This window comes from Drosophila melanogaster, chromosome 3L (genome assembly GCF_000001215.4).
Source record: "Drosophila melanogaster chromosome 3L".
NCBI classification, from domain to species: Eukaryota; Metazoa; Arthropoda; class Insecta; order Diptera; family Drosophilidae; genus Drosophila; species Drosophila melanogaster.
The window spans coordinates 8,880,688-8,905,216 of NT_037436.4; the positions used below are offsets into that span (position 1 = coordinate 8,880,688).

The 24,529-nt window shown below is 43.5% G+C and overlaps 4 protein-coding genes, 1 non-coding gene and 1 pseudogene across 11 annotated transcripts in view; 3 read left to right on the forward strand and 3 right to left on the reverse strand.

The window, feature by feature from the left end:
• Window positions 1-10,505, forward strand: part of dally (division abnormally delayed) — a 63,688-nt gene extending 53,183 nt beyond the window's left edge. The window contains exons 3-9 of one of the 2 annotated variants that reach the window (NM_001259756.2): window positions 5,588-5,711; window positions 5,810-6,283; window positions 6,410-6,599; window positions 7,272-7,447; window positions 7,965-8,172; window positions 8,237-8,375; window positions 8,477-10,505. In NM_001259756.2, coding sequence (NP_001246685.1) covers window positions 5,588-5,711; window positions 5,810-6,283; window positions 6,410-6,599; window positions 7,272-7,447; window positions 7,965-8,172; window positions 8,237-8,375; window positions 8,477-8,631 — 1,466 coding nt within the window. In that variant the 3' untranslated portion in view covers window positions 8,632-10,505. The remainder of the gene's footprint in view (window positions 1-5,587; window positions 5,712-5,809; window positions 6,284-6,409; window positions 6,600-7,271; window positions 7,448-7,964; window positions 8,173-8,236; window positions 8,376-8,476) is intronic. The other variant, NM_079259.4, reaches the window with a different exon arrangement.
• CG43169 (uncharacterized protein) lies at window positions 7,458-7,946 on the reverse strand. The gene is made up of 2 exons (NM_001259757.1): window positions 7,761-7,946; window positions 7,458-7,687 (listed from the first exon to the last, which is right to left on the reverse strand). Exons 1-2 carry the CDS (start codon window positions 7,842-7,844, stop codon window positions 7,559-7,561), a joined length of 213 nt encoding a protein of 70 aa, NP_001246686.1. The 5' UTR covers window positions 7,845-7,946; the 3' UTR covers window positions 7,458-7,558.
• Window positions 10,506-10,868: 363 nt separating the features above from the next.
• On the reverse strand, window positions 10,869-13,113 carry asRNA:CR45871 (antisense RNA:CR45871). The gene has a single exon (NR_133193.1).
• Mcm7 (Minichromosome maintenance 7) lies at window positions 10,909-13,623 on the forward strand. The gene is made up of 5 exons (NM_079260.3): window positions 10,909-11,092; window positions 11,157-11,526; window positions 11,598-12,099; window positions 12,167-13,224; window positions 13,287-13,623. Exons 1-5 carry the CDS (start codon window positions 11,062-11,064, stop codon window positions 13,486-13,488), a joined length of 2,163 nt encoding a protein of 720 aa, NP_523984.1. The 5' UTR covers window positions 10,909-11,061; the 3' UTR covers window positions 13,489-13,623.
• Window positions 13,624-13,716: 93 nt separating this feature from the next.
• TrpA1 (Transient receptor potential cation channel A1) lies at window positions 13,717-24,513 on the reverse strand. Of its 5 annotated transcripts, none has more exons than NM_001274672.2 (17): window positions 24,000-24,513; window positions 22,859-23,069; window positions 22,262-22,417; window positions 19,965-20,121; window positions 19,819-19,909; window positions 19,551-19,746; window positions 19,074-19,181; window positions 18,045-18,233; window positions 17,396-17,624; window positions 16,755-17,335; window positions 16,374-16,688; window positions 15,838-15,945; window positions 15,440-15,660; window positions 14,908-15,385; window positions 14,691-14,853; window positions 14,360-14,632; window positions 13,717-14,296 (listed from the first exon to the last, which is right to left on the reverse strand). In NM_001274672.2, the coding sequence occupies exons 2-17, from the start codon at window positions 22,991-22,993 to the stop codon at window positions 14,001-14,003; spliced, it is 3,696 nt and encodes a 1,231-aa protein (NP_001261601.1). In that variant the 5' UTR covers window positions 22,994-23,069; window positions 24,000-24,513; the 3' UTR covers window positions 13,717-14,000. The 5 variants fall into 5 exon arrangements, with proteins under 5 accessions (NP_001261601.1, NP_001261600.1, NP_001261602.1 ...); NM_001274671.2 differs by lacking the exon at window positions 15,838-15,945 and adding an exon at window positions 16,165-16,275; NM_001274673.2 differs by lacking the exon at window positions 15,838-15,945.
• On the forward strand, window positions 22,662-22,735 carry tRNA:Thr-AGT-3-1Psi (transfer RNA:Threonine-AGT 3-1 pseudogene; annotated as a pseudogene). Its single transcript has one exon. The product of its transcript is annotated as a tRNA-Thr (tRNA).
• Window positions 24,514-24,529: the final 16 nt, after the last annotated feature.

Below are 24,529 nucleotides of genomic sequence, written 5' to 3' on the forward strand. Positions count from 1 at the left end.
TGCTTAAAAATGTTAGATATTTTTATTACGTGTATAAAAACATATTCGACCATTAAGCTGACTTATCAGGCACTTAAACACATTTAACTAAATTATCCCACCGCCAAAGTGTTATTTTTAGCCCAAACTCGTTCGGATCTTCGCCATTCTTTTTTTGTATCTCTTGTTGATGTATCCAACTTTTTTCGAGCTGCGACCTTCAGACTCCAGCTTCGATTCCTCAATGAAATCGAGAGGGAACTGAAGTTCAGACCCAACGAACACCTGCTAATCGAGGGACTGAGGAAAACGCCCACAACTAAAACCAGTTGTAATTCTATTTGGCATCGAAGATCTTTAATTATTGGCGTGTTTGACAAAGCAAATGGCGAATTACTAATGGAGCTGTTTTAAGCAACTTTAATTTCCACTCGTTTCATTAATTAGCAGCGTCTCAAAAACAAACAACATCGATGCCATTTCGTCTGGCACTTGCGTTCCAATATCGCCATTTGTGTTTGGATATATAATTACCATAATTAGTTACTTGGCAAATTAAACGCTAAAAGCTCGCGCTTGTAATTAACGCGCCACCAAAAACGGAAGGCAACTCGATGCCGCTCGGCATAAATCAGCAGGGCTTCCACATTTGGTACGCAAAGTCTTGCCAGATCAAATAACTACCATGCCTCATGCCCCTTTGGCCAATTGATGCATATGCTCTGAAGCATTTCAATATGTCAGAGCGGAACTAAGCCGAAAAAGGGTCGACCTCCGCTTTGAAAACTCCAGTTTCCCAACTCCACAACTCGCCTCCAACAATGAAAAGTCATCCAATTACTTTGACATTTTGTAGGGGCTCCAGTCGACGAGGCCCCTCCGGTTTGGATCGGTTGGTATACTGGTAAGATGGTATGGAGGCATGCCATGGGCTTAGGATGAGATGAGTAGATTGCCGCAGGGCTCACAGCTGTTGGAGTGGCGAGTTGGATAGCTGGATAGCTAGATGGTTGGATACTTGGATGCTTGGATAGCTAGATTGCTGGATGGTCGGGTACTCCGGCGAAGGGGCGTGCCAAGTTGGCACGCCTGCAGATAGCTAGTTACAATACATGCACTTAAGCCAACTGCCACGCACAATGGGCTGGATTGGGCGGAATTGGGTTGGGTCACCAGATGGTGCAGTGGAGCAAGCAGTGCTCAAGGAGCCATGCGAATCTTGAAGGACAATTTGTACTACCTACCTATCTTAAAAGCAACACATTTTACAAGGAGCTTAATTACCAATTCATAAGTCACTGATGGCAATTAGTTACAAAAGATAAGGAGTCTATCGATAATGAGATCTGATTGGAATAAGTTTTAAATTATAAAATTCAAAAAATATATATGCTTTAATATGTATTTCAATGAACTACGAAGTGACTAAAGTAATAAAAGTGATACTCAAGCCACTGTGCCTATCTCGTGTTTCCATCCACTTCCTCCCGATTGCCGGTTGCTGGTTGCTGGTTGCTGATGACCAGGCCCAGAGAACTGCTCCCGCCAGACGGACAGACGACCAAGGAGGCGACTTCAGGGCCGGGTAAAAAGTTGCCACAGTTCAAAAACGAAGCTAAACGCGGCTAAAAAGCTAAGCCCGCCAAACGGCAAGAGAGCTAAAAAAAAAAAGAAAACATGAAGTGGGGAAGAAATGAAGAGCACTAACAAAGTTGCTGGGGCATTCATAAGGCGGCAACAGGAACGGCAAACGGATACCGCAGTTGGGATAGTGGGCAAAATACATGCATATAAAATGCAAATAAAAATGCGGCAGATACTAAAATTGTAATATCCGCACAGGAACGCAGGCAACAAACAAAATACAAATAAACGAACCAGCAATGTTCCCAGTGCCCCGAGCAGCAAAAGAAGTCCGGCCACAGAACATAAAAAAGCAAAATAAAGGAATATATATGTATGCATATATATATATATATATAAATACAAAGCGGCAGGGAAAAAGCGGGCAAAATAAAACTAAACCTGTGGGTTGTGCTCGCTTTCGTTCGAGTGTGTGTGCTGCATATTTTTGCCAAGGCGTGGGAAACAGCAACACAGCTTGTGGACCGCGGTCGCATCTGCCACTGCCGCTGCCGCTGGCCCCGATCCGCCACCGCCGCCCTCACCGCCTTTCGCACCATTTTGGGGCTTGCCCCGGGCCACGAATCCCCATTCGAAATGCCCCATCCGCTGCCGAAAGCGAATCCCAAACCGGTCGCTGCCTGGAACTTGGCATGCTAATCTCGCTCCTGCCAACCAGCCGCCGACTTCTAATGAAGCAATGAAGCCAAAGACGCCAAAGTCCGCAGCATTTTCCGATATTTACACTATGCGAATAGCTAAGCAAAACACTGATACAAAAAATGCAACAAATTCTATTAATAACAAAACATTTTAGCTAGTATTTATTGATTTCAACTGGTTTAGGCCATGGAACTTAAAAATATCTTAAGGAATTGCTTATCAGTAAATATTCATTAAAAATTAAACCTTTACACAGTAGAAGTTGATTTTCTCTTCTGAAAATCTACATAACTCAATATTTGAGTAGCAGGTTCGTTTACTTTTGCCCTGTGTAAATCCTAAACTTCCCATTCATAAGAATGGATATTTAGTGCCTGGTCACGGGCTTGGTCTTTGTTTTGGTCTGAGAGTCGGAGGAGCTCCATTGGGCCCTTTTCTTTTCAATCTCGCAACCTCCAACCACCTGAACTATGCTAGCCGCACTTTGTTGTCTAATTCAATTTCATTGTCTGTTTGCCCATTAGTGCGATTTTCCATGTGTGACGAGCGTGAATCCCTTTGCCATTTTCCTCCCACCCGGAAGGTCTTTAAAAAGCACAGCACAAAACAAAAAAAAAAAAAATAGAAGTGAGTGGCCGAGCTTAATGAAATTTTCATGTTTCATTGGGAAAGCCATTTGGCCTGCTTTATATTTGATTGCAGGCGAAGCATAGATACGGGTAAACTCCTAGCAGCCACAATAAAAATGCTCTTGGTTAATTGTCAAAGGTGTGTAAGTGTAAGTGGGTGTGAGAGCGAGAGGGCACACGGACGGACAGAGATGGCGAGATAGAGCTGGACAGAGATTCCAATTAGTTGCAAAACCCGGCAAGAGTCCAGCAAATTGCACATATGAAGTTTTGTGTGAGCCCGCAGGTGAAGTGCTGAGTTAACAATTTATGAGATACAAAGATGCAAATGCATAGCACCTGAGGCGGCTCTGCGTTTCTGTGGGCCCCAAACCTAATTGAGCGTATTAAGCCAACAAAAGCAGATGCAATAATACATATCAAGCATACGCAGCGTTGGCTGCTTTCAACATTTTCCCCCCCTGACAATTGCTCACATTGAGTTGTTCATTAAAATTGCAATTAGACATTGAATCGTAGGAAATGCCACAGCAACCAGCCAGCCATCCGAATATCCATCGAAAGTAGTCTGGGAATCCGGATGGGGAAAATTGCCCGGGCTGCTTCGGATAGATACATTTGCAATCAATAGAAGCTATTTTGGGCATGTCAATCATGTAATTGTTTTCTGCATCCGCACTTCCTCTGCAGCAGCTCCAGCTCCACTTTGAGCCCCATTTCGCGACCCTTTCCGATTTAATGAGCCAATCGAGCTGGGATCCCGATGTAGCCAGTGTGAGAATATATATAAACTGATACATATATCCCAGCGCGTCAACACGTTCGACGCGGCGTGTTAATAATTAAATGTTTCCGCTAGTCGTCGCACCATTTTAACTGTGCCACGTCAATGAGATTAGCGACAGGATGTGTGAGCTCCGCATTCCCAATTCCCCTCCTGGATCTCTATCCATCTATCTGGTATTTGACGTTATTATGGTTGTTATGTATCGCTAGCGCGTTAAATAAATTGACTGGTATTGTTTATCGCATCCTGCGCAATTGTCGAGCGATTAGCAATCCCAGCAGATGGTAACCTTTTTCGCACCTTTTAATAAATAAAAATAACACATAATTAACTATAAGTTGTTTATTAGCTCCTATAGCAAATATTTTAAAAGAGTTGAAGGGTTTCAAGGGAACAACACATTGAAAAATCTTTAATATTATAATTTGAAGATGGATAAAAATTTTTATTTGATCTCCAAATTCTACCCTTGATCTGTCGCACCAAAAACTATTTTGATGTGAAACCCCAAAAAATTGATGATCCTCTTCTGAACGATTAGGTTGCCCAAAGTTCGGGGCCCAAACTCGTAAGTTTTGCTAATTAAAAAGGGTAAACTCTGCTCGCCTCGGATGACGCATCAAAGGCCATTAGCCGATAAATGCAGAACCGAGACCCTCAAGAAACTGACACATCGACGCGGCTCCAAGCCAAGCCCAAAAACCAGACCCCCAGACACACAAAGACTTATTCAAACGCTGAGAACGGAAATGCTCCAACATCAAAATCAAAATGAGCCGCAGAACACACATAAAACCAAACGGAAAATAAAAGAACAAATCTGGAAACACTTTGGCCCTGTCGAAATGTGTGTATTCTGTTGTTCTGGTCTCTCCGTTCTTTTGTTGCCAATTAACAGAAAGATTGACACTTTCGTTTGAAAACGATATACAAGACAGCATATTGCAATTTAGAATTTGTCAGGGGCCAAAAGAAGGCGGGTCAGTATGTGTGTGTGTGTGTGTGTGTGTGTGTGTGTGAGAAATCACACGCCGATTTGACAGTTTCCCCCGATTGTATACAGATAACTCCCTCACTCGTCTATAGCATATAGATGCCGATATCTGGCCTTGGCCATTTGTAATCTGCGCTAATGACAGGCTGCCAGAGGAGTGTATCTGTATCCGAGCTTACCTTTGTATATCTGAGTATCGATAGCCAATCTGTGTATCCAAATCAATTCGCACAACTGCTGCTGACACCTTGACAGATAACGTTGTGTCACATTTGGTTTTTCTTACGCTCAGCTCTGTGATTAGTGTCTGAATATAAAGAGAATTTAACAACCTGTACCGCCCGAATCGCCGGATGATTGACAGATTATAGATAGCAGTCGATAAATGGTAATTAAAAGGGGAGTCTAATAAAGAACATCTGATTCCAATACAGCAAAAACTAGTATTCATTTATTGGTAGAAAATATATTTATAGAACTTATTAAAGCCTTATTAAAGTAAAAACTTTTACTGGTATTTATTTTACTTGTTTTTTTAGCAACAAATTGCTAACTTAACCTTTTTTGGGGTTTAATAATGCCAGTAATGGAATCACTTTTTTAAGTAGATTTCAGCTTGTATTTCAGCAACTTTATTCATATTTCATTTTACCTGGCAAGGATAACAGCCATATTAAATTGTATTTCATTAACTAAAAGCTTACTCATGCCCAGAAATAAAGAGCAATGGCAACAATTCTTTTTTCCAAGTGGGCGGAAGTGGAAGTCCCAGCCAGTCCATTAGGGCAAAAGTTCCCAGCAAATCCCAGCAGGGGAAACTTTTGGCGGCAAAGTGATTAAATTTCGCTAGGACTAACAATAACCATAACAATATTTTCATGGATGCTTTTCTCTCTGATTTCATTGCGGCAGGTCACGTCCTGGAATTGGCGCAGATTTCGGAGAACATGACCCACTCGCTCTTTTCGAAGGTTTATACCCGTATGGTGCCTTCATCGCGTATGATGATCCATCAACTGTACACCGAAATCATGAAGTAAGTGCTCGTATTTACTCTAATAAAACAACGAACTAGCTGTATTTAATTAATTCGAGTATAGAAGTTTAATTCTAATTGAGTAATTTCTCCTTTAGCCATCTGATTTACACCTCCAACTATACGAACAGCAATGGCCAACTGGGCAGGCGAGGAATTGGCAGTGTCCAGAGCAACTTGGAGGAGGCTGTCAGGCACTTCTTTGTTCAGTTGTTCCCCGTGGCCTACCACCAGATGGTCCATCTGTCCAAGAACAATTTGGGTGACTTGCACGAGGACTACGTTAACTGCCTGCAGCACAACTTCGACGAGATGCATCCATTCGGGGACATTCCCCAGCAAGTGCAGTCCAACTTGGGCAAGAGTGTCCATATGTCCAATGTCTTCATGAATGCCCTGCTCCAGGCCGCCGAGGTCCTCAGCGAAGCGGATGCCCTTTATGGCGAACAACTGACGGACACGTGCAAACTGCATCTCCTCAAGATGCACTACTGCCCCAACTGCAATGGACACCATTCAAGTTCTAGGAGCGAAACGAAATTGTGCTACGGCTACTGCAAGAACGTAATGCGGTAAGTTGAAATGCGGAAAGGGGTTTCGATATGTTCAAAAGATTATATCAATTTATTTACATATATTTTCAAAACTATAAATTGTTATACCGACCATTTGTAATGCCTCTGTTTTATGATCTTCAGCGGCTGTTCGGCGGAATATGCCGGACTACTGGACAGTCCCTGGTCAGGTGTAGTCGACTCCCTGAACAATCTGGTCACCACCCATATTCTCTCGGACACCGGCATCATTAATGTCATCAAACACCTGCAGACTTATTTCTCTGAGGCAATCATGGCTGCCATGCACAATGGGCCTGAACTGGAAAAAAAGGTAAGTAGATCCTTTCAAAAATTTAAGAGCAAACGAGCGAATAAGCGAAGCTTTAAATAACTTGCTCACATTAAGTATTCATTAAGTGCACTCGATTTTAAATCGCATTATCTCTTATTGCATAAACATATAAGATGTATGAGTGGAAGATATTTCAAGGACACAGCTCTGATTTTCAGACATCTATCTGCAGATGCGATCGATTTCGTTAACTGGCGTCCCAAGGACACGATCGTTTAATGGTTTAATTGCCAGTTAATTTATGAACATTTTAAATGAATTTAATGGATCGGAATTCAGTTCCGGCCTTCGAACTTGTTCTGCTCGCTGCAGCGGCAGTAGTCTTTAAAAAAATATCTTTGGCATTTCGAGATCTTGTTAAACATGCACATGACATCCAATTGATAGCCGTTCGCACGATTGGCATGTTGCCGGGAATTTAAAATGCTAAATTCGAGTGGAGTCAGAGTTCAGTTCAGTTTAGTCCCGTACCCACCATAAAGTTGCAATTTACATGCAGGGCGATGAGCACTTGGTCAGCTTAATATAATGGGTCAGTTGGGAGGCGGGCAGACACGTGCGCCTTGCATGAGCGGCGGCGATTAGCAAGTGGAAATGGAACCCCCCAAACCGAAGCTCTACATGGTTAACATTCCCCCAATTGTCTTGCAGGTAAAGAAGACATGTGGCACGCCCAGCCTGACGCCCTATTCGTCCGGAGAACCGGATGCGCGGCCTCCGCCCCACAAGAACAACGTAAAGTGGGCCACTGACCCGGATCCGGGCATGGTCCTCTTCCTGTCCACCATCGACAAGAGCAAGGAGTTCTACACGACCATCGTGGACAAGTGAGTATTTAGACGATGCCACAAACTATATTGATTGGGTTGGGATTTCAACTAGCAACTACATTGACTGACCAAACTATGACTTAAAAAGGATAGTGTCCTTGGCGAGGATTAACGCTTCTTGGGCTTGGTTATCATGGCGATCACGTCCTTCAACAGGCAAAAGTACAACGGCGTCACAATGGCCACAAAGAAAATCAAATTGGCGAAAAATCCATTCTTCACTGGCACACGACAGCCCTGAAAATTAGAATTAAATATTATATTAACCAAATTCGAAGCTTAATTATATGCTTTAATATTTAAAACTTACATGTCGAGGTATCGGTGGCATTGGGCGAGCCAAGCAAAAGTCGTGGGCCAAATGATGCATCCACAATACTAGCTCCTTGAACATTTTGTTTTTTTTTTTAAACTTATTGAACAACACAGAATAGTTGTTGTGAATTTCAAAACAACGAAATAGTGAATTGTAACAACAAGCTTACTAAGCTCATATAACTTTTTCATTCATCAGCTTCTGCGATGAGCAACAGCACTCTCGTGACGATCACTCCTGCTGGTCAGGCGATCGTTTCGGGGACTACACTCAGCTGCTGATTAATCCGGGCACTGATAGCCAGCGATATAATCCCGAGGTGCCCTTCAATGCGAAGGCTCAGACCGGCAAGCTGAACGAGCTGGTCGACAAGCTCTTCAAGATTCGCAAGAGCATTGGAGCTGCGGTAAGTTTGGTCCACCATTTGGGCATTTGGAACACTTTATTCATTTTTCGGCACACCTCCACAGGCACCTTCCAACAGCATACAGGCGACGCACGACATCCAGAATGATATGGGTGAGGGCTCCGGCGGCGGAGAAGGTCAGATCGGCGACGATGAGGAGGAGTATGGAGGCGCACATGGTTCCGGAGATGGTTCCGGCGATGGTAAGTTGTTACAAATCTTTAAAAGTCCCTACATGGTCGCTTCCTTCCGTAAAAAAAAAAAAAAACATTCCTCTTAACCCATTTTCTTGTTTTATTTTCAGGACCCCATACGCCCATCGAGGAATCCGAAGGCACCACCACCAACGAAGTGGAGTCGCGTGACAGCGGCAAGACCAGTGGGTCCAACCCACTGGAAGGCACCGCGACGTGGATGCTCCTCACTCTAGTCACAATGCTCTTTAGTAGCTGTAGTTAAGGATGCTGCCCCAGCCCAAGGGATTGAACACAAAAAACGCAATGCCCCCCACTGTGCGAGGGCAATGAATGATGTAACCAGAAGAAGAGCAACAGCAGATGCACACGAATCGAGTTAAATCATTAATTAATAACTATTATCATTATTATTATTATTTGTGTAATTCTTAAGTTGTTACAAGTAATTTATAGGCCCTAAGCGCATTCATCTAGCAATCGACTAACAACTTTACAAACCAGAAGCGAACCGTGAAACCCTTGAAGTGCACCTCTCCTTCTAGCTTTTCCAAATTTGATGCTCATCGAACTTCCATGCCGAATCCAACTAGACTTGTGTGCCATATAAATGCGTTGGATATTTGCATACGAATCGAGCAATTGCTAAACACAACTAACTAAAAACGAAAATTAAACTAAATAGGCTCGCAATCAAGCAGAATCCCTTTTCCATAGAGTGTGCAGTTTGTTCAGATACATGTTAATATATATAGCGTACAGTACACAAAGCTCAATGTTCAAAGCAAGTTGTTCCTTTTCGGTGTAATTACACAAGTAAACAGATCTAAAATCAGAGGCGTGGCACCACATTCAATTGCTAGGTTTTTTGGGGGCGATCACAATATATTATATACGTAAAGGATATAAATCTGTTAGCTGTAGCTCAGTGAATGTTAAACTAAAATGAAATTATTGTTGTCTACACCTTTCGAACTGAACGAATGCGAACAATTTTGAAATTGATCAATTGGGTAATCGAAATGCGAAATGCATACGAATGGAATTTAGTTGAGTAAACGCACGGAAAAACTAGAAGACTTACAGCTTTATACGCAAACAAAAACGAAAAAAAAAACGAAGGCAAATCGATGAAAATCTATTGATATATTAATACGTATATTATATGTAGCATTACTTAAATTATATGAACAAAGAGAGAAGACGACCTTGGGGGGATAACAAATGGAAAAAATGTCATACAATGCATTCAGCTAATTAGAGTTCACAGAGCACTTGGATTTCTTCTTGGGGAGAGAGTGCAGAAAATGCAGAGTTCAGCGCACAAATCACAGTTCGCAAATTTGCAATTTCAATCGAAACTAATGTTGCAATCTTACGGATACTTTACAGTGGGGCAGAGCGCTGCTGAATCAAATCCAGAGAGCAGCGCTGGCGGCACTCTAAAAAAAAAAACAAGTAAATATATATATATACAAATGAATATGAAATATGCATTAAAACGAGTATGGCGCCAGCGATAAGAATGCAGTCTATATATATACATATATATATATATAAATACATAAATGAATTAACTAATTAAATCGTAATTATATGCTAGTGCGTAAACGTAACGATTAGCGCGTAATGTGTAAAAAGCAAACAGTTGAACGAAAACAACAAATTTAGTTAGTAGCAAATTAACAAAGGAAACGCCAACTGCCGCCGCACACAAATTGGCATATAGGCATATATACATACATATATCGCATATACACTTCGATTCGATCGAAATTAGATCGTATTGTGCCGGCGAGCTGGTTGAACTATGTATAATTATTATTTGTATCATTATTATTTAACTATTGCATGTGATTAATAATATTTAAGTTAAACGTAAACGCAACATATTAAATTGTAACTCGTTGTAAATCTATTCGGAGATAACCAATGCGAATCGAAAATTGCACTAAAAATAAATGTACTACTTTTAGATGCCTAAAAACCAATAAATAATTATGTAACAAGAAACGCAAGTCCAAGAAGTTTATTGAAAGCGATACGCAATAGTGCTATGAGTGTAACGGCAGACAAGCGAAAATGAGAACTTTTGTAAATTTCATTTAAAACCTGAATAAACGTCAATATTTGAAATTCAAATTTAGCGCGTCTTAATTATGCAAGCAGGTGGCAACACCATTGAACTCAGCATTCTTGACTAGAATCGAATACACATGTGTAGAATTGCGGGTGGCAACTTCCATCATATGAAGAAGTCAGAGTGGCAGCTCCGGACATGTAAGCAAATACTCTACATGTTTCCCGACATTAAAAGTACGTGTATTTTAAAGATATAATGATATGGTAATAAATATTTAAAAGTGTAAGTTTATGGTTCACGAACATTTAAATGTATTAATTTTGAAGTTATCTATAATTACAATTATCTATAACAACAATTTTCATTATACATTCTACATATGTAATTATGTAAAAATATAACGATAGTTTTATATTTTTAATTTATCTCACATCTCAATCTATAGTACCATCTCTAATCAAACGCGTTTTTGGCGGGAAGCGTTTACATTCTCATTGTTTTCCCCGCATTTCCCAGCAAACAGCGTCCGAAAAAACACCTTTGGCAAGCAGCTGTACGCAATTTGTTGTTCATTGTTGAAAGTACAAAAAAAAAAAAAAAACCAAGCCCAAAATGGCTCGACGAGATTATGCCCAAGACCGAGGTAAGTACAAAGAAGTCTTTATCTTGGACGAAGCATCAAACATTCAATGTTTGTTGATTTGCAGAATCTATCAAGACCTTCCTTTCGGAATTCTGCAAGTGCGACGATGATGGCAAAAAGGAGTTCGTCTACGGATCTCAGCTGGTGAAGTTGGCCCATCGAGAGCAAGTTCTGATCACCATCGATCTGGATGATCTGGCGGAATTCAATGAAAGTCTCGCGGAGGCGGTGGTCGACAATTGTCGGCGATACACGTCCATATTCAGCGATGTAATTGCTGAACTCCTGCCCAGCTACAAACAGCAGGAGGTACACGCCAAGGATGCTCTGGATGTGTACATTGAGCACCGCCTGATGATGGAGTCCCGCACCAGGAATCCCATGGAACAGCGCGATGAGCGGAACTCTTTCCCCTCGGAGCTGATGAAGCGATTGTAAGTTTTTCAATTGAGCGATTTTCGCAGTTTTCCTCCGAATCTAACTCTAAAAATCGAACTCCTTTTAGCGAGGTGGGCTTCAAACCACTGTCCACAGAGAAGGCGCACTCTATTCGCGAGGTTAAGGCCCAGCACATTGGTAAACTGGTCACCGTTCGCGGCATTGTTACACGCTGCACGGAGGTTAAGCCCATGATGGTGGTTGCCACCTACACATGCGATCGCTGTGGCTCGGAGACGTATCAGCCAGTTAACTCGCTATCCTTCACGCCCGTGCACGATTGCCCGTCGGATGATTGCCGAGTGAACAAAGCGGGAGGTCGTCTGTATCTGCAGACCCGCGGCTCCAAGTTCGTCAAGTTCCAGGAGGTCAAAATGCAGGAGCACAGCGACCAGGTGCCCGTGGGCCACATTCCGCGCAGCATGACCATCATGTGCAGGGGTGAGGTCACTCGAATGGCCCAGCCTGGGGATCACATTGTGGTCTCTGGAGTGTTCTTGCCACTAATGCGCACAGGTTTCGCTCAGATGATTCAGGGTTTGCTCTCGGAGACATTCCTTCAAGCTCACGTGAGTTACCTCGTTTAAGTGCAACAATATTATATAAATGTTTAATATATTGTTACCTTCCTAATAGCGCATCATCTGTATCAACAAGAACGACGAGATTTCGGACAAGGATGCCGAGCTGACTCCAGAAGAGCTGGAGGAATTGGCCCAGGATGACTTCTACGAGCGCTTGGCCACCAGCTTGGCACCCGAAATCTATGGCCATTTGGATGTTAAGAAAGCGCTGCTCTTGCTGTTGGTCGGAGGAGTTGACAAGCGGCCCGATGGCATGAAGATTCGTGGCAACATTAACATCTGCCTGATGGGAGATCCCGGTGTGGCCAAGTCGCAGCTGCTGGGCTACATTAGCCGATTGGCCGTGCGATCGCAGTACACCACAGGGCGAGGTTCTTCGGGGGTGGGTCTTACCGCTGCGGTCATGAAGGACCCTCTCACAGGCGAGATGACATTGGAAGGAGGAGCTCTTGTGCTGGCTGATCAGGGAGTCTGCTGCATTGATGAGTTCGACAAGATGGCGGATCAGGATCGTACAGCCATTCACGAGGTGATGGAACAGCAGACCATTTCGATAGCCAAAGCAGGCATCATGACGACCCTAAACGCTCGCGTTTCCATCCTGGCCGCTGCTAATCCCGCTTTTGGACGCTACAATCCTCGTCGTACCGTGGAGCAGAACATTCAGCTTCCCGCAGCCCTGCTCTCACGTTTCGATCTGCTGTGGCTCATCCAGGATAAACCGGATCGCGATAATGATTTGCGCTTGGCCAAGCACATAACCTATGTGCATAGCCACAGCAAACAGCCACCCACTCGAGTAAAGGCTCTGGACATGAATCTTATGCGGCGCTACATTAACCTGTGCAAGCGCAAGAATCCAACTATTCCGGATGAGCTCACCGACTACATTGTGGGAGCTTATGTGGAGTTGCGTCGGGAGGCGCGCAACCAGAAGGACATGACCTTCACCTCGGCACGTAACTTGTTGGGAATCCTGCGGTTGTCCACCGCTTTGGCTAGGTTGCGTCTTTCCGATAGCGTGGAGAAAGATGATGTGGCTGAAGCACTGCGTCTGCTGGAGATGTCTAAGGACTCGCTCAACCAAATCCACGAGCACCAGAAGGGACAGTAAGTAGTTGCAAAGGATGTAAGTAAATCCTTGTGCTAACAAAAATATTTCTCATTTTCAGCGTACCCAACACTTCGGATCGAATCTTTGCCATCGTTCGTGAACTGGCTGGCTCTGGAAAGGCAGTCAAAATCTCCGACATCATGGACCGCTGCACAACCAAAGGATTCAAGCCCGACCAGGTGGACAAATGCATCGATGATTACGAGGAGCTCAATGTCTGGCAGGTCAACATGGGACGCACGAAGATCACATTCATGTAGATCGCACGCTTCATCCCACATCTTACATTTAGTAAATAAGTTTATGTCTCTTTATCGCCAATCGTTAAAACTACTCTCATACATTGTCACTTTACCATTTATCATTGTCATAAATAAATAAGAATTTTGTATTTGACTTGAGGAGTGTGTCTCCTTTGTTCCAAAATGTATGCTGTTTTTCTGGTTAATATGATTTTATTTTATATACTTTTTAAAAGACATCCAAATAACAATACACACTTTTGCAAATTGCATTTAAAACTACAATAGATCTGTTGAATTCCACAGCTTAATCAAGTTACGAGAACAGCCCATGATCCTTGCCTATAAATTCGATGTATTATTCCTTTCAGGACCTCACACAATACGATCGTCACATACACACACGATCCACGTCACTGTGGGACAACGATTTACACACACATAGAGATATATTAAAAATGGTGCAATTTTTCTACTAAGGACGATACACAGATTTTGTTATAAAGCCAAGTTCCTTCGAACGAAGGGATCTACATGCTCTTATTGAAGCTCAGGGCGGCTCGGAGTTTATTCCGGACTCGCGGCGAGTTCCATCGATTTCCGCCTGCCGATCTCAAACCGACGACGGATCGCAACTCGTTTGGGGATATACCCTCGTCCACGTCATCCGCCTCCGTCTTGATCTCCATCTTTTGGACAATGAGCCGAACCAGATGGTGCTGTTGCTCCAGCATGCGACTTATGTCGCGCAACTTTCGCCTCTGCCGTTCCAATTCTGCGTTGATGTAGTCATCATTGTTGTCGAAGGAGATGACGTCCATGGAGGCTGCATAGAAGTTGAAAGTGTATTGGATGGACCTAGTACCAGATCTTTTCCCAGACAACTTACAATCCTCGGTGAATGGATTCGAGAACCACTTGCGCAGGATGAAATCGCAGAAGCCCAGCTTGCACTTGGTTTCATTGGGATACTCAATCAGCTCCATCTTGTCAACTCGCTGCAGCCAGACATGGGGCAACTTCCTCTCCAGCTCCGTGTGGAGCACCACCTGCATGGCCAGTCTCTTGAGCTGGGCATTGCGACGCACTGACTCAATATCGCCGACGGCCAAACCGATGAGCAAGTTCATCAGAAGAATGGGCATAAGGATCATAAAGACACCTGACATAATAAATTTAATATCAATTGAAGGAAATGTAATGGTGTAAACAATACTTACTCAAAATCAAAAAGGATGTCATGGGCACTTTCAACTGATCCCGATAGTAGGTGTTCACATAGGTACCCACAAAGTCCAGCTCGCCCAGCATCATTGAGAAAGTTCGCAGCAAGGACATGGGTATGTTGGAGAAGGACAAGTGGTTCGGTTGGGGGTCAATAATCTAAGGGATAAGTAGGAAATATCTCACTCGAAAAATCCAAATAAAAGCACCTACCTTTGAAAGTAGTATATAGAAAGCCAGACCAAAGGCGATTATAAGTATGGAGAATACCATCAGCACTTTAATGAGCGTCTGCAGAATCTCCAAGAACATGACCACATAGATGCCGACCTGGTCGAATCTTTGCAGGAACAGTAGCAATCGGAACCACGACAGAAAGACTGCTATTGAAGCGGCCGAGTAATGAATGGTATTGATTCCTCCATCCGGCTGAAATGCCGGTGTTACCATCACCAAAGCCGAGATGTACAGCACCCAGGATATCAAATTAACTGTCTCCAGGATATAGTGCAATTTCTGCTGGTATATCTGTATTAGTTCCCGCATCGAGTTGAGCAGTATATAGACCACGATGACCACCGCACAGAAAAGTATTGCAGTGGTTCTATTTATACGCTCCTCGCAGGAATCCAAACGAATCTGTGATGCCACCGACGGGTTCTGCGAGAGATTCATGGTCAGCTGCTCCCATCTGAAAAATGGAGGTGTTGCTATATGTTTTCGGGTAACTATGATCTCAACTCACCCCATATTGCAGTATTGACTCATCGTCTTGTTGTCCCCAGCCTTCAGTTCGATGTTGTTCATCATCAGCGAAGAGTAGATGGTTACAAAGACCAGGAATATCGAGTAGATTAGCAGGTTGGCCAGGTGAAAGTACTTGCCGTAGGAGTTCCACTTCATCTGCAGATACTTCTGACTGAGCGGATGGGCCAGCAGCTCCACCCTGCCATGTGTTACCATGGTCTGATCGAGGGATTATAGGGAAACATATATCAGAAATGGGTAGCATAAAGTCTAATAAACACGCACACAACATACAAGATACAAAAGCCGGAAAGTGAGTCGGTTAGTGGGTTAGTTTGGGGGACGGTTCACAATTGCAGAGCTCTGGGACCTTTAAGAGAGTTCGGGGACACTCACGTTCACCACGGCCAAAGGCGCGGGTCGCCACTTGGGGTCATTGAACTCTTTGCGCTTGGCCTCAATCTGTTCGGGTGTCTTTTGGTAGGGCCAAAACGAATATTTTATCTGGATGGTAACCAAGTAATGAGTATCGATGTATGGAACTTAGCCATTAATATGAATTATGGATCATGATGTGCCCGCTAAACCTCATTCTATACTCGATTGTGGGCTACATCCCAGCCCACAATAACCCCAAGATCACGTATCAAGGCCAGGAAGGAGGAGCAACATTAAAAAAACACGCATGCAACAGATCTGGGAAGGATTCCAGTTTCCGCTTACATTCAAAGCCGGCAACGGAATGGGACTGGCGGTCGTAATCGACTCTCCGGTTTTCTCATCAATCTTGGCAAACATAAAGGGGCATTGCAAGAATGCGAAAGAGTATTTGATCTGGTCACGGCGATGTCAATGGGGGCGAATAGAAATCAATTAGCTTCGATGGAATGAGATGATGATTGGGCTTCACCCTGGGAAAACGACAAACTTACGTAGAAACTCTTCGAGTCCTTCTTGCAATTGGCCTTGGTAATGCACTTGTCCTGCACCGCCTCGAATACCTTGGGCATGGAGGCAATTAAGGCGAGGGTCACGCACGGATGCTTGTCGGAACGCAGAGCCATCACCTCGTTGGCCCGCTCCTCGTGGGTGACCATGGCCAGGGCAGCCTCCGGATATTTGTAGTAGATGGCATAGTCAATGGCACTCATGTCCAGAACGTTATAGACCAGCTTACAGCCCATAGACATCAGCACGGAGATCGCATGGGGCTTATTCTCCATGGTGGCCAGGTGAAGAGCGGTGTTCTAATGGGGATTAGCCATGTTTAATGGTTACCTTGATTAACCAAGTTGCCAAGTATTATCACTCACCCCATCCTTGTCCACCTGATCGAGCAGATGCGAGTGCACCGAGTGCAGCAGCTCGATGGTCTCGGTGTATCCGGACATGGCCGCTAGCTGGAGAGGATTGCGTCCGGTGTGGTCCCGATGGAGCAGGGCTCCTCGATTGAGTAGCAGCTGCACCACTCGCGTGTGTCCTTGCTGCGAGGATATGTGCAGTGGTGTCATCCCTGCACCGTCACTTTCGTTGATGATGAAGGATCCCTTCTCGGAATCCAAGAGCTGCCGCACCGTATTGTATCTTCCGTAGCGTGCGGCAAAGTGCAGCGGACTCTCGTTGTTGTTGTTCTTCAGGTTGATGCAGGCTCCCAGTCGAATGAGGTTCTCCAACGAACGGATGTGTCCATCCCGACTGGCGTAGTGCAGCGGCGAGCAGCCCATGCTGTCCTTCTCGTTGAGCAGCAGCTTCAGCTGCGCCTGCGTCTGGCAATTGGCCACCTGCTCCGCGAAGTCCGTCAGCCGGCCGCCGTTCATGATGACGAAGTGCAGCACATTGCGGGCGGCGGCGTCCTTGACACTAATGCACGCCCCCAGGCGAATCAGGAGGTGGACTGGAAAAATGGAAAGCCAAGTTTACACAATAGATATATAAAAGGGTTAACTAAGGTCACCTGTTTTCCAACCGCTACGAGATGCCGCCAGCAGTAACGGAGAGCGATGCTCCTTGTCCAGGGCATTGATGTCCGCTCCCTCGGCCACCAGATAGGACACAATGTCCGGATGATCGAACATGGAGGCGCAGTGCAGCGGCGTCATCTTCTGCACATCCGTGCAACTCAGACATAGTCGCTTCTCCATTGGCTGCATCTCGAACATGAGCTTTACAATGTCTATGGCTCCCTAGACAAAAAAAAAAACAAAAAGAACAAGAAGCGGAAATGGAAATGGAAAACCATGTCGGAATCATTCATCCGTAGTATGTATTTCCCCAACATGAAAAGTGCTTTGTTTTGTTAACGGCAAAGTCACGTTCTTCTTAGTGAATTTGCATAAGAATTTGTCAAATTAAAGTCAACTAAGGACACCAAGACACGAGGCAATCCGAAGGAGACCGAAAGGAAACCACCACAGCCACTTTTCACCGCCCATTGGATATGCTTTAATGCTGTTTTCCTTTCGCTTACTGGCCAAGAACGCTTTGTTTGCTCAACTCCACGTGGAAATATGAGAGTTTTCAATTGCTTGGCAGACTGTCAGTTGGTCGCCGCTGAAGGATTTCCCAGTCATCAGCACACCTGTGCATCCAAAGCATACACTCACCTGGGCACAAGCCAGGTGCACTGGCGTCGAGAGATCGTGTTGCTGCGTAGATATCTTGGCCCCGGACTTGAGGCACAGCTCCACAGCCTTGATGTCGCCACCATGGACAGCCGAATGGAGCGGCACATTGCCCTCCGAGTCGTAGAAGGATATCATCTCCTCGCGGGTGCAGCCGCGCTGCTCGCCCCACTGGAAAATGAATAAAAACATTAGATGAGCTCATTCCTGCAGAGATTTAATTGTGAAAAAAAGAAATTAACAGACTTGTTTGCGTCACCGTTCTCGTATTTATCCTCAATGGTCTTAAGACAGCTTTTAAAAGCAGGTGTCAATATATTAATAACAATAGCTACACAAAAGATTAAATTACTATTAAAAAACTTGAACAAGTAATTCTATGAAGCGGCAGTGCAGTCTAAGCTCATACTTATATCTAAGAACATTCCTTCTATAATTGATTACACATTTAAGTAAACCAAGTCAAGAAAAGCAATCAAAATAACACATCACTCTGTTTTTTTTTTCTTTTTTTTTGCAACGCTTTAACTTTTGGGCATCCTAGAAGTGTCTTAAGGCGACCAGTAAACTGTTGTCCAAAGTGAATGACCGACCCCGCCTGAGTTATCCAACATCTGATATTTTTCTGCAGCTTAAAATTTTGTGGAAAACATGTTATTCTCCATGCCTTTCAACTCTCGACAGCGACAGTGTGACCCATAACAAATTTGATACTTTTTAAAGAGGTCGCTGACAACGCGGCGTATACGCAACTTCAATCAAGGAGCAAAGCAAAATCAAAAACCAAATAAAAATAAACCCAAAACCGAAGAGAGTGCACGAAAGGTCTGGATGGGATGTAAGTAAGAAAGTAAGTAAGAGGGGTAGGAGTTGTAGGAATCAAGCAAATCGGGTCAGTGTCCAATGGGGATAGCTTCCACAATAGGATCAAAGCTGGATGAGATGACATACTCGTAGTTGTAGCATGCAGCTGGGACAAGTGCGAATCGGGAAATGGAAAGGATAACTTGCCTGGAAGAAGACCTCCATTGTCTTGGAGCTGGCATTCTTGGCCGCTTCGTGTATGGGATAATAACCATTGTTACAGGGCTTACGTGGGCATGCATCGAACTCAGTTATCTGGAAGATACGATGAGTTATTGTAAACAAATATAAATGCGTCTAATATAATATGCTAGCACTAGGAACATACACACACGCACACAGACACACTCTTTAATATTTGGGTCTAGTATAAAAGCAGGCAAAACAATTTCAATTTTCTTCTACTGCATATACCAACCTTTATTTTTCATGTTCTCTATGATAAATTAAACTTTTGTACGGATGAGTGTGTTTTTCGAAAGGACGATGGTGGGTGAATCAAGTTGATTAATGGCTTAATATAAATCAAACCAATGCAAATAAAATGCATGAGTAAATACAAAAGCAAGGCCGAACATAAAAAATAATCAAATGAAATGATTGGCCAAAACTCACACCACTTACCAGGATGCGAGCGCACTCCTCGTGATCATAGATGGCGGCCAAGTGCAGAGCGGTACGTCCATGTTCGCCGCCCTGCTGAATATCGATGACATTGCGGTACTGACCCATCACCCGAAGGGACTTCACTTTGTTCAGCTCGGTGGCCAAGTGCACTGGTGCCTGCTTCTTCTCGTTCAGCACTCCCGTATCCACTGGGCTGTAAGGATTGTCGGCAAGATATATTTTGAAGTTCAATCGGGCTAAATCAACCATGGCTTGAGCCACTTACATGGACAATAGATAGTCCAGAGCGTCGTAGGCATCGCTCTCCACGGCGATGTGGAGCGGGGTATTGCCGGCATTATCCTTCGCATTAAAGTCTGTAAATCACGCTTGATAAGGAGTCCGGGTTAATGGCTTTATCCGTTCACTTACCGCCATTCTGGTCGCGAATGTACCGCAAAATGTTAACCCTATTACGGGCCGCCGCCTGATGGGCAGCCGTTCGTCCTTTCGCATCCTTTAAAGCAATGCGCGAGTTGTCCGCCATGAAGAGTCGCTTGAAGTCGTCAAGGTTTCCGGACTCAGCCGCCTGAAACAGGAAAAACAGGTGTCTTTCACTTTGCAGCAACATCAATTAAAACATTAAGCTATGTTTGGTTTGCCAGCACTGGGAAAAATACTTAATTAAGAAAAATTTTAATTTATAAAACTGATTTTGAACTCTTGTTCGGAGGTGAGGAACATTCCTAGTATTCCGAGTCTTTAACTTCCTTCGGGTTAATAAATTAAAATGTCATAACAATACAAAATTCTTTTGCATGCAATTTATTTTTTCTTTTAATTTTTGTGTTATAAAGGTGCTTTGCTAGTTCAAGGCGAAGTTCTTTTAGTTTCATTTACTTTCTCTAAGAACTTTCTGTTTGCCTTTCGTAGTGCAAAGCAAAGAAAGTGCAAAACATTGTCCTACAGCAAAATGTCAATAGATTTTAGGACATTAACGCCTTCCGGCGACTGAGTAATTTGATTGTCTTATTGCCTTTCCTGTTTTCTTCAAAAAAAAAAAAAAAAAGAATTTGAAAACACTGTATTGAACAGCGTTTTTCTGGAAATGTCCAGGAGTATAATTCTGTGAATCACTTAAAAGGAGGGGGTGAAATGAAACTTTTAGCCAACCCAGAGAGGTCATTTTGTGATTCGCGCGTGGCTAATTTAATGAGTTCGCCGGCTGCAGTTTTACCTCCAGATAGTCCACGATTGGTATCTTTGGAGTCGAGGACATCCGCAGGATGCGTGCCCACTTTTTGGGCAGGTTAAGCGGCGCCATTGCAGTCATTTCCGGTTCGCGGGCACAGCCGCCCATCAAGAATCGCAGCGCACTGGCGAAATCTTCCCTCTTAGGAGTCTCCTTGTCGCCCGAAGTCATTGTCGACTTTAATTACATTTGTGTTTAGTTAGTGGATTAACTCTTATTGTCCTTACAGCTCAGCTGGCAACATCGGACGAAGTTTCGAGAGAGCCTTGACTTGTTATGGATTTTTTCCAATATGATTTCCATATGCGTTCGCCTTGTGCCTTCTGAATTCAGTTTCTGATTTTCTGCCTTTACGTGATGACTCAATGGGTCCTTAATGCCAGTGGACATTCAATTAGAATGCGTTTTGCATTCCAGAAATAGCGTTTCGTTACGACAGCTTGTAGTTTGGTTATGCGAACTTATGAACTGAGTCCTTTAGCTCATCTTATGAATTCAGCTCTGTTTTGCAGTTCGTTTGGTGTTTTAATTCCGATCGAAACTCAATTAGATTGCGATAATCAGAAGACTTGCAGCTTTGATATGCGTACGTTTCATAAATTGCAGTTTTGTATATATTGTTATTGTTATAAAAAAAAAAACAAGTTCAGTTGTTATCACTATTTGAGCAATATTTTGTATATTTAATGTTATATTTGTACTGTGGAATGTATTAAAGTTAATTTTTCAAAATTCGCGTTCACTTGTCATACGAATTTTAAATGTGTAAAATATCCTTGGTGTTGCACGGTTTTGTGTATAAACTTTTTTTTCTTTAGCACAAGTCGTTATTGAGTTAGTTAACTGCCACAAATGTAATAAATGAAATTGCTGTGCCACTGATTTGCTGCCAAGTTAACTTGATTTTTGGTAAGCTCGACGGAGAGTAAATATATCCAGAGGAAAAAAAAAGGTTGAGTCCACGCGGGAAGAGTCGCTGAATGACTGAAATCTCGGACCAAACAGTCTTGCTTTTATAGCCAACTGGCGGCAACTTCGGGTGCGTGTGGCACAGGTCCTTTTGGAGAAGGATGCGCTTCGTGTTATTTTGTTGAACTCGCCGGTCAATTTTGGTTTCAATTTCAATCTTTCTTTCTCTGGCGCTGAATGCGAAAAAGGACTTGTTGCTCCAATCACTTCTAGGTAAAAATATCCTCAATGGATCTGTTAACTGCTTGAATATAAGTCATTAAAATAACTTATATTTGCTTAAGTCTTCATAAGTGTTCTTTTATATTTTTTATAAAAAAAACGATTGACATTTTATTGAATAATATCTATCGGGCTTCCTTGGCCGCTTCTCGAACATTCAAAACACGAGGCTAGGTGCACATCGAGAAGCATTTATCATGGCTCTCGCTGCGGGAATTGCCTCGGGTCTTCACTTTGGAGAATTGCCGGCCCGCACCTGCATGGAACCCATTCTGGATCTACTCACCCGCAATATCCTGAAGGGGCTGTCACGCAAGAGGCAGACCTCCGCCGGCGGTTCGGCTGGCAGGATGGCCTCCAGCGGCGTGTCCGCATCATCGCCATCGATTTCAATCCGCTTGGGACCCGCACTGCGCTCGATTATCATTGAAAATATCCAATACTGCAAAAAGATGTCAAATTGGTTAAGTTATGTTAAGTCATAAATTATTTATAAGTGCTGGCTAATTATAAAATGGAATATTATCGAACGAGTTCGAACTGAAATTCGAATAGGTCTAGTATATTTAATCCACTTCACTTCTTAATTTAGAATATAATTAATATATTTTTCTAGGTTCAAACTGCTTTAAAACCAATATTAACATGATTTTAATAAAATAATATTATCATAAATTTCAAAATGTGGCGCCGTGGCTTAGTTGGGCAAAGCGCCTGTCTAGTAAACAGGAGATCGTAAGTTCGAATCTCATCGGGGGTTTTTTTATCTGAGAAGAGCACATCTACCTGGCGTCACCATAGGTGAGGAATTGGCACAGATTTTAAATAAAAGCTATCCCTATTATACAAAAAAGAATCATTTTTCTTTTTTGCTGTTTCATACCTTGCTGTTCCGGCCGGTGCTGCCGCTGCTGTTGCTCCTTGGCTTGGGAAGTAGCTTCGGCTGGGCCTCCATGAGGTCAGGTGGCGATAGGGCGCCGCACTGACCGCTGTAGACTCCGTTGTAGAGCTTGGGCATCCTGGTGCTCTTGGAACTCTGGTTGCGTTCCGTGGCCGTGGCCGGAGCTGTAATCATAAAGGGCCGCTGGTCGCGACTGTACGCGCTGGTTAGTGCCTCGTTTGTATTTTGCAACTTATCAAACATCATCGGGCTGGGCAGCAATCAGTGGACTAATTAGATATTGATTGGGTTAAACGGTTTGCAAACGCGTAAACCGACAGCAAAGCAATTTAGATAAACCGTGTGTCACATGATATCGCCAGATATAGGAGATACGAGCGATACGACGATTCACACTAGATACAACTGTGTCGGACTAGAACTGAAGCGTAACTGCAACTAGGGCTAATTTAGCAGTAACCCTTGGCCAATTTACACGCACTGAGCCGTATATATATACTGTATGTATAAAAGTACAGCTGGCTAGCAAGTCAATGGCCATTTGTCATTCTACACATTTATAGCCACTGCCGCCCGAGGGAATCGAAGCCGGGACTCCCTTTCGCGGGCCCATTAACTGGAACTGTCTAATTAATGGTTTGTTTATTTTCGCCACTCGACTGGAGAAATTTGCATAATGCCAAGCCTTTGTAAATCCAGACTTACTTAACTTCCGCCAGCCCCATTTTCGAACTGCTTTCGACGAGCAAAGGATTCAAACTGCAAGGCTTCTCATAGTGCGCAGATATTTCTAGGCGGGTATTGAACATTTAATTACATTGAAGAGATACTTATCAGATGATTTGGACGATTTCCGTCTAATGAAATTAGAGGTACTAAGCCTTAGGTGAGAAAAAAAGCTCTGATTATTTCTACACCCAATTGGATGAGTTGACAAAACTAGAGGCTTTTTGATTAGTCTAAGTGGTGATGGTGGGCAAATATCAGAGCAAACATTGACGGGCCATCGGGTAAATAAATCCCTTAATTAAAGGGAAATTTAAGGGGTTACTTTGGGTCATGAGTACACTATCTACATGGTCTTGCAAAAATGGTGGATATATTATTCAGATTATTGCCTTACCTTTGCTATATTCCAACTATTCAAACCCTAGCTCGTTTTTCCACTCAGCGCGTTTGGTATTTTCTTGGAGAGCAGCTGACAGGATGCACTTACATTTTCAATCGACTTTGAATTTAAAAAACTTGAATTTGATTTTGATTTCGGCCAAGACTAGAACGGAGCACACGGGGCAGGCACAACTGCGACAGCAGCAGGAATTTTCCGAATATTTTCGCACTGAGTTTAGCAGCATTTAAGGCTGCTTGCCATATGTTTCACTCTCGATCCTCTACTGCGACGTGGAGGAAGCACTATAAGAACGCGAGCAAGGACTTTGGCCTCTGCCTGCAAAGGCAAAGGGATGGTGCTTAAGGATATAGCTAAATTGTGCTCAAACTTTCACAGCTCTGATGGACACTGATGGATTTAATTATGAAACTTAATTAGCACCTTTTGATGTACAATTTGTTCAAAGGGGTCGAATATTCCTGTGAGTTTCCTGCTGAGTGATTTGCGAACCGACAGCCTCGATAGCTGGACACCAACTGAAC

Bases quoted from the DNA above. Each gene is read 5' to 3' on its own strand.
- CG43169 (NM_001259757.1), bottom strand. From the start codon at position 7,844: ATGTTCAAGGAGCTAGTATTGTGGATGCATCATTTGGCCCACGACTTT. The intron at 7,688-7,760 runs GTAAGTTTTAAA...TCTAATTTTCAG, and splicing joins TGCCACCGATACCTCGACAT to GGCTGTCGTGTGCCAGTGAA.
- Mcm7 (NM_079260.3), top strand. From the start codon at position 11,062: ATGGCTCGACGAGATTATGCCCAAGACCGAG. The intron at 11,527-11,597 runs GTAAGTTTTTCA...AACTCCTTTTAG, and splicing joins TCGGAGCTGATGAAGCGATT to CGAGGTGGGCTTCAAACCAC. The intron at 12,100-12,166 runs GTGAGTTACCTC...CCTTCCTAATAG, and splicing joins AGACATTCCTTCAAGCTCAC to CGCATCATCTGTATCAACAA.
- TrpA1 (NM_001274671.2), bottom strand. From the start codon at position 22,993: ATGCCCAAGCTCTACAACGGAGTCTACAGCGGTCAGTGCGGCGCCCTA. The intron at 18,234-19,073 runs GCAAGTTATCCT...TTCATTTTCCAG, and splicing joins CAATGGAGGTCTTCTTCCAG to TGGGGCGAGCAGCGCGGCTG. The intron at 14,854-14,907 runs GTAGGTGCTTTT...CTTATCCCTTAG, and splicing joins TCTATATACTACTTTCAAAG to ATTATTGACCCCCAACCGAA.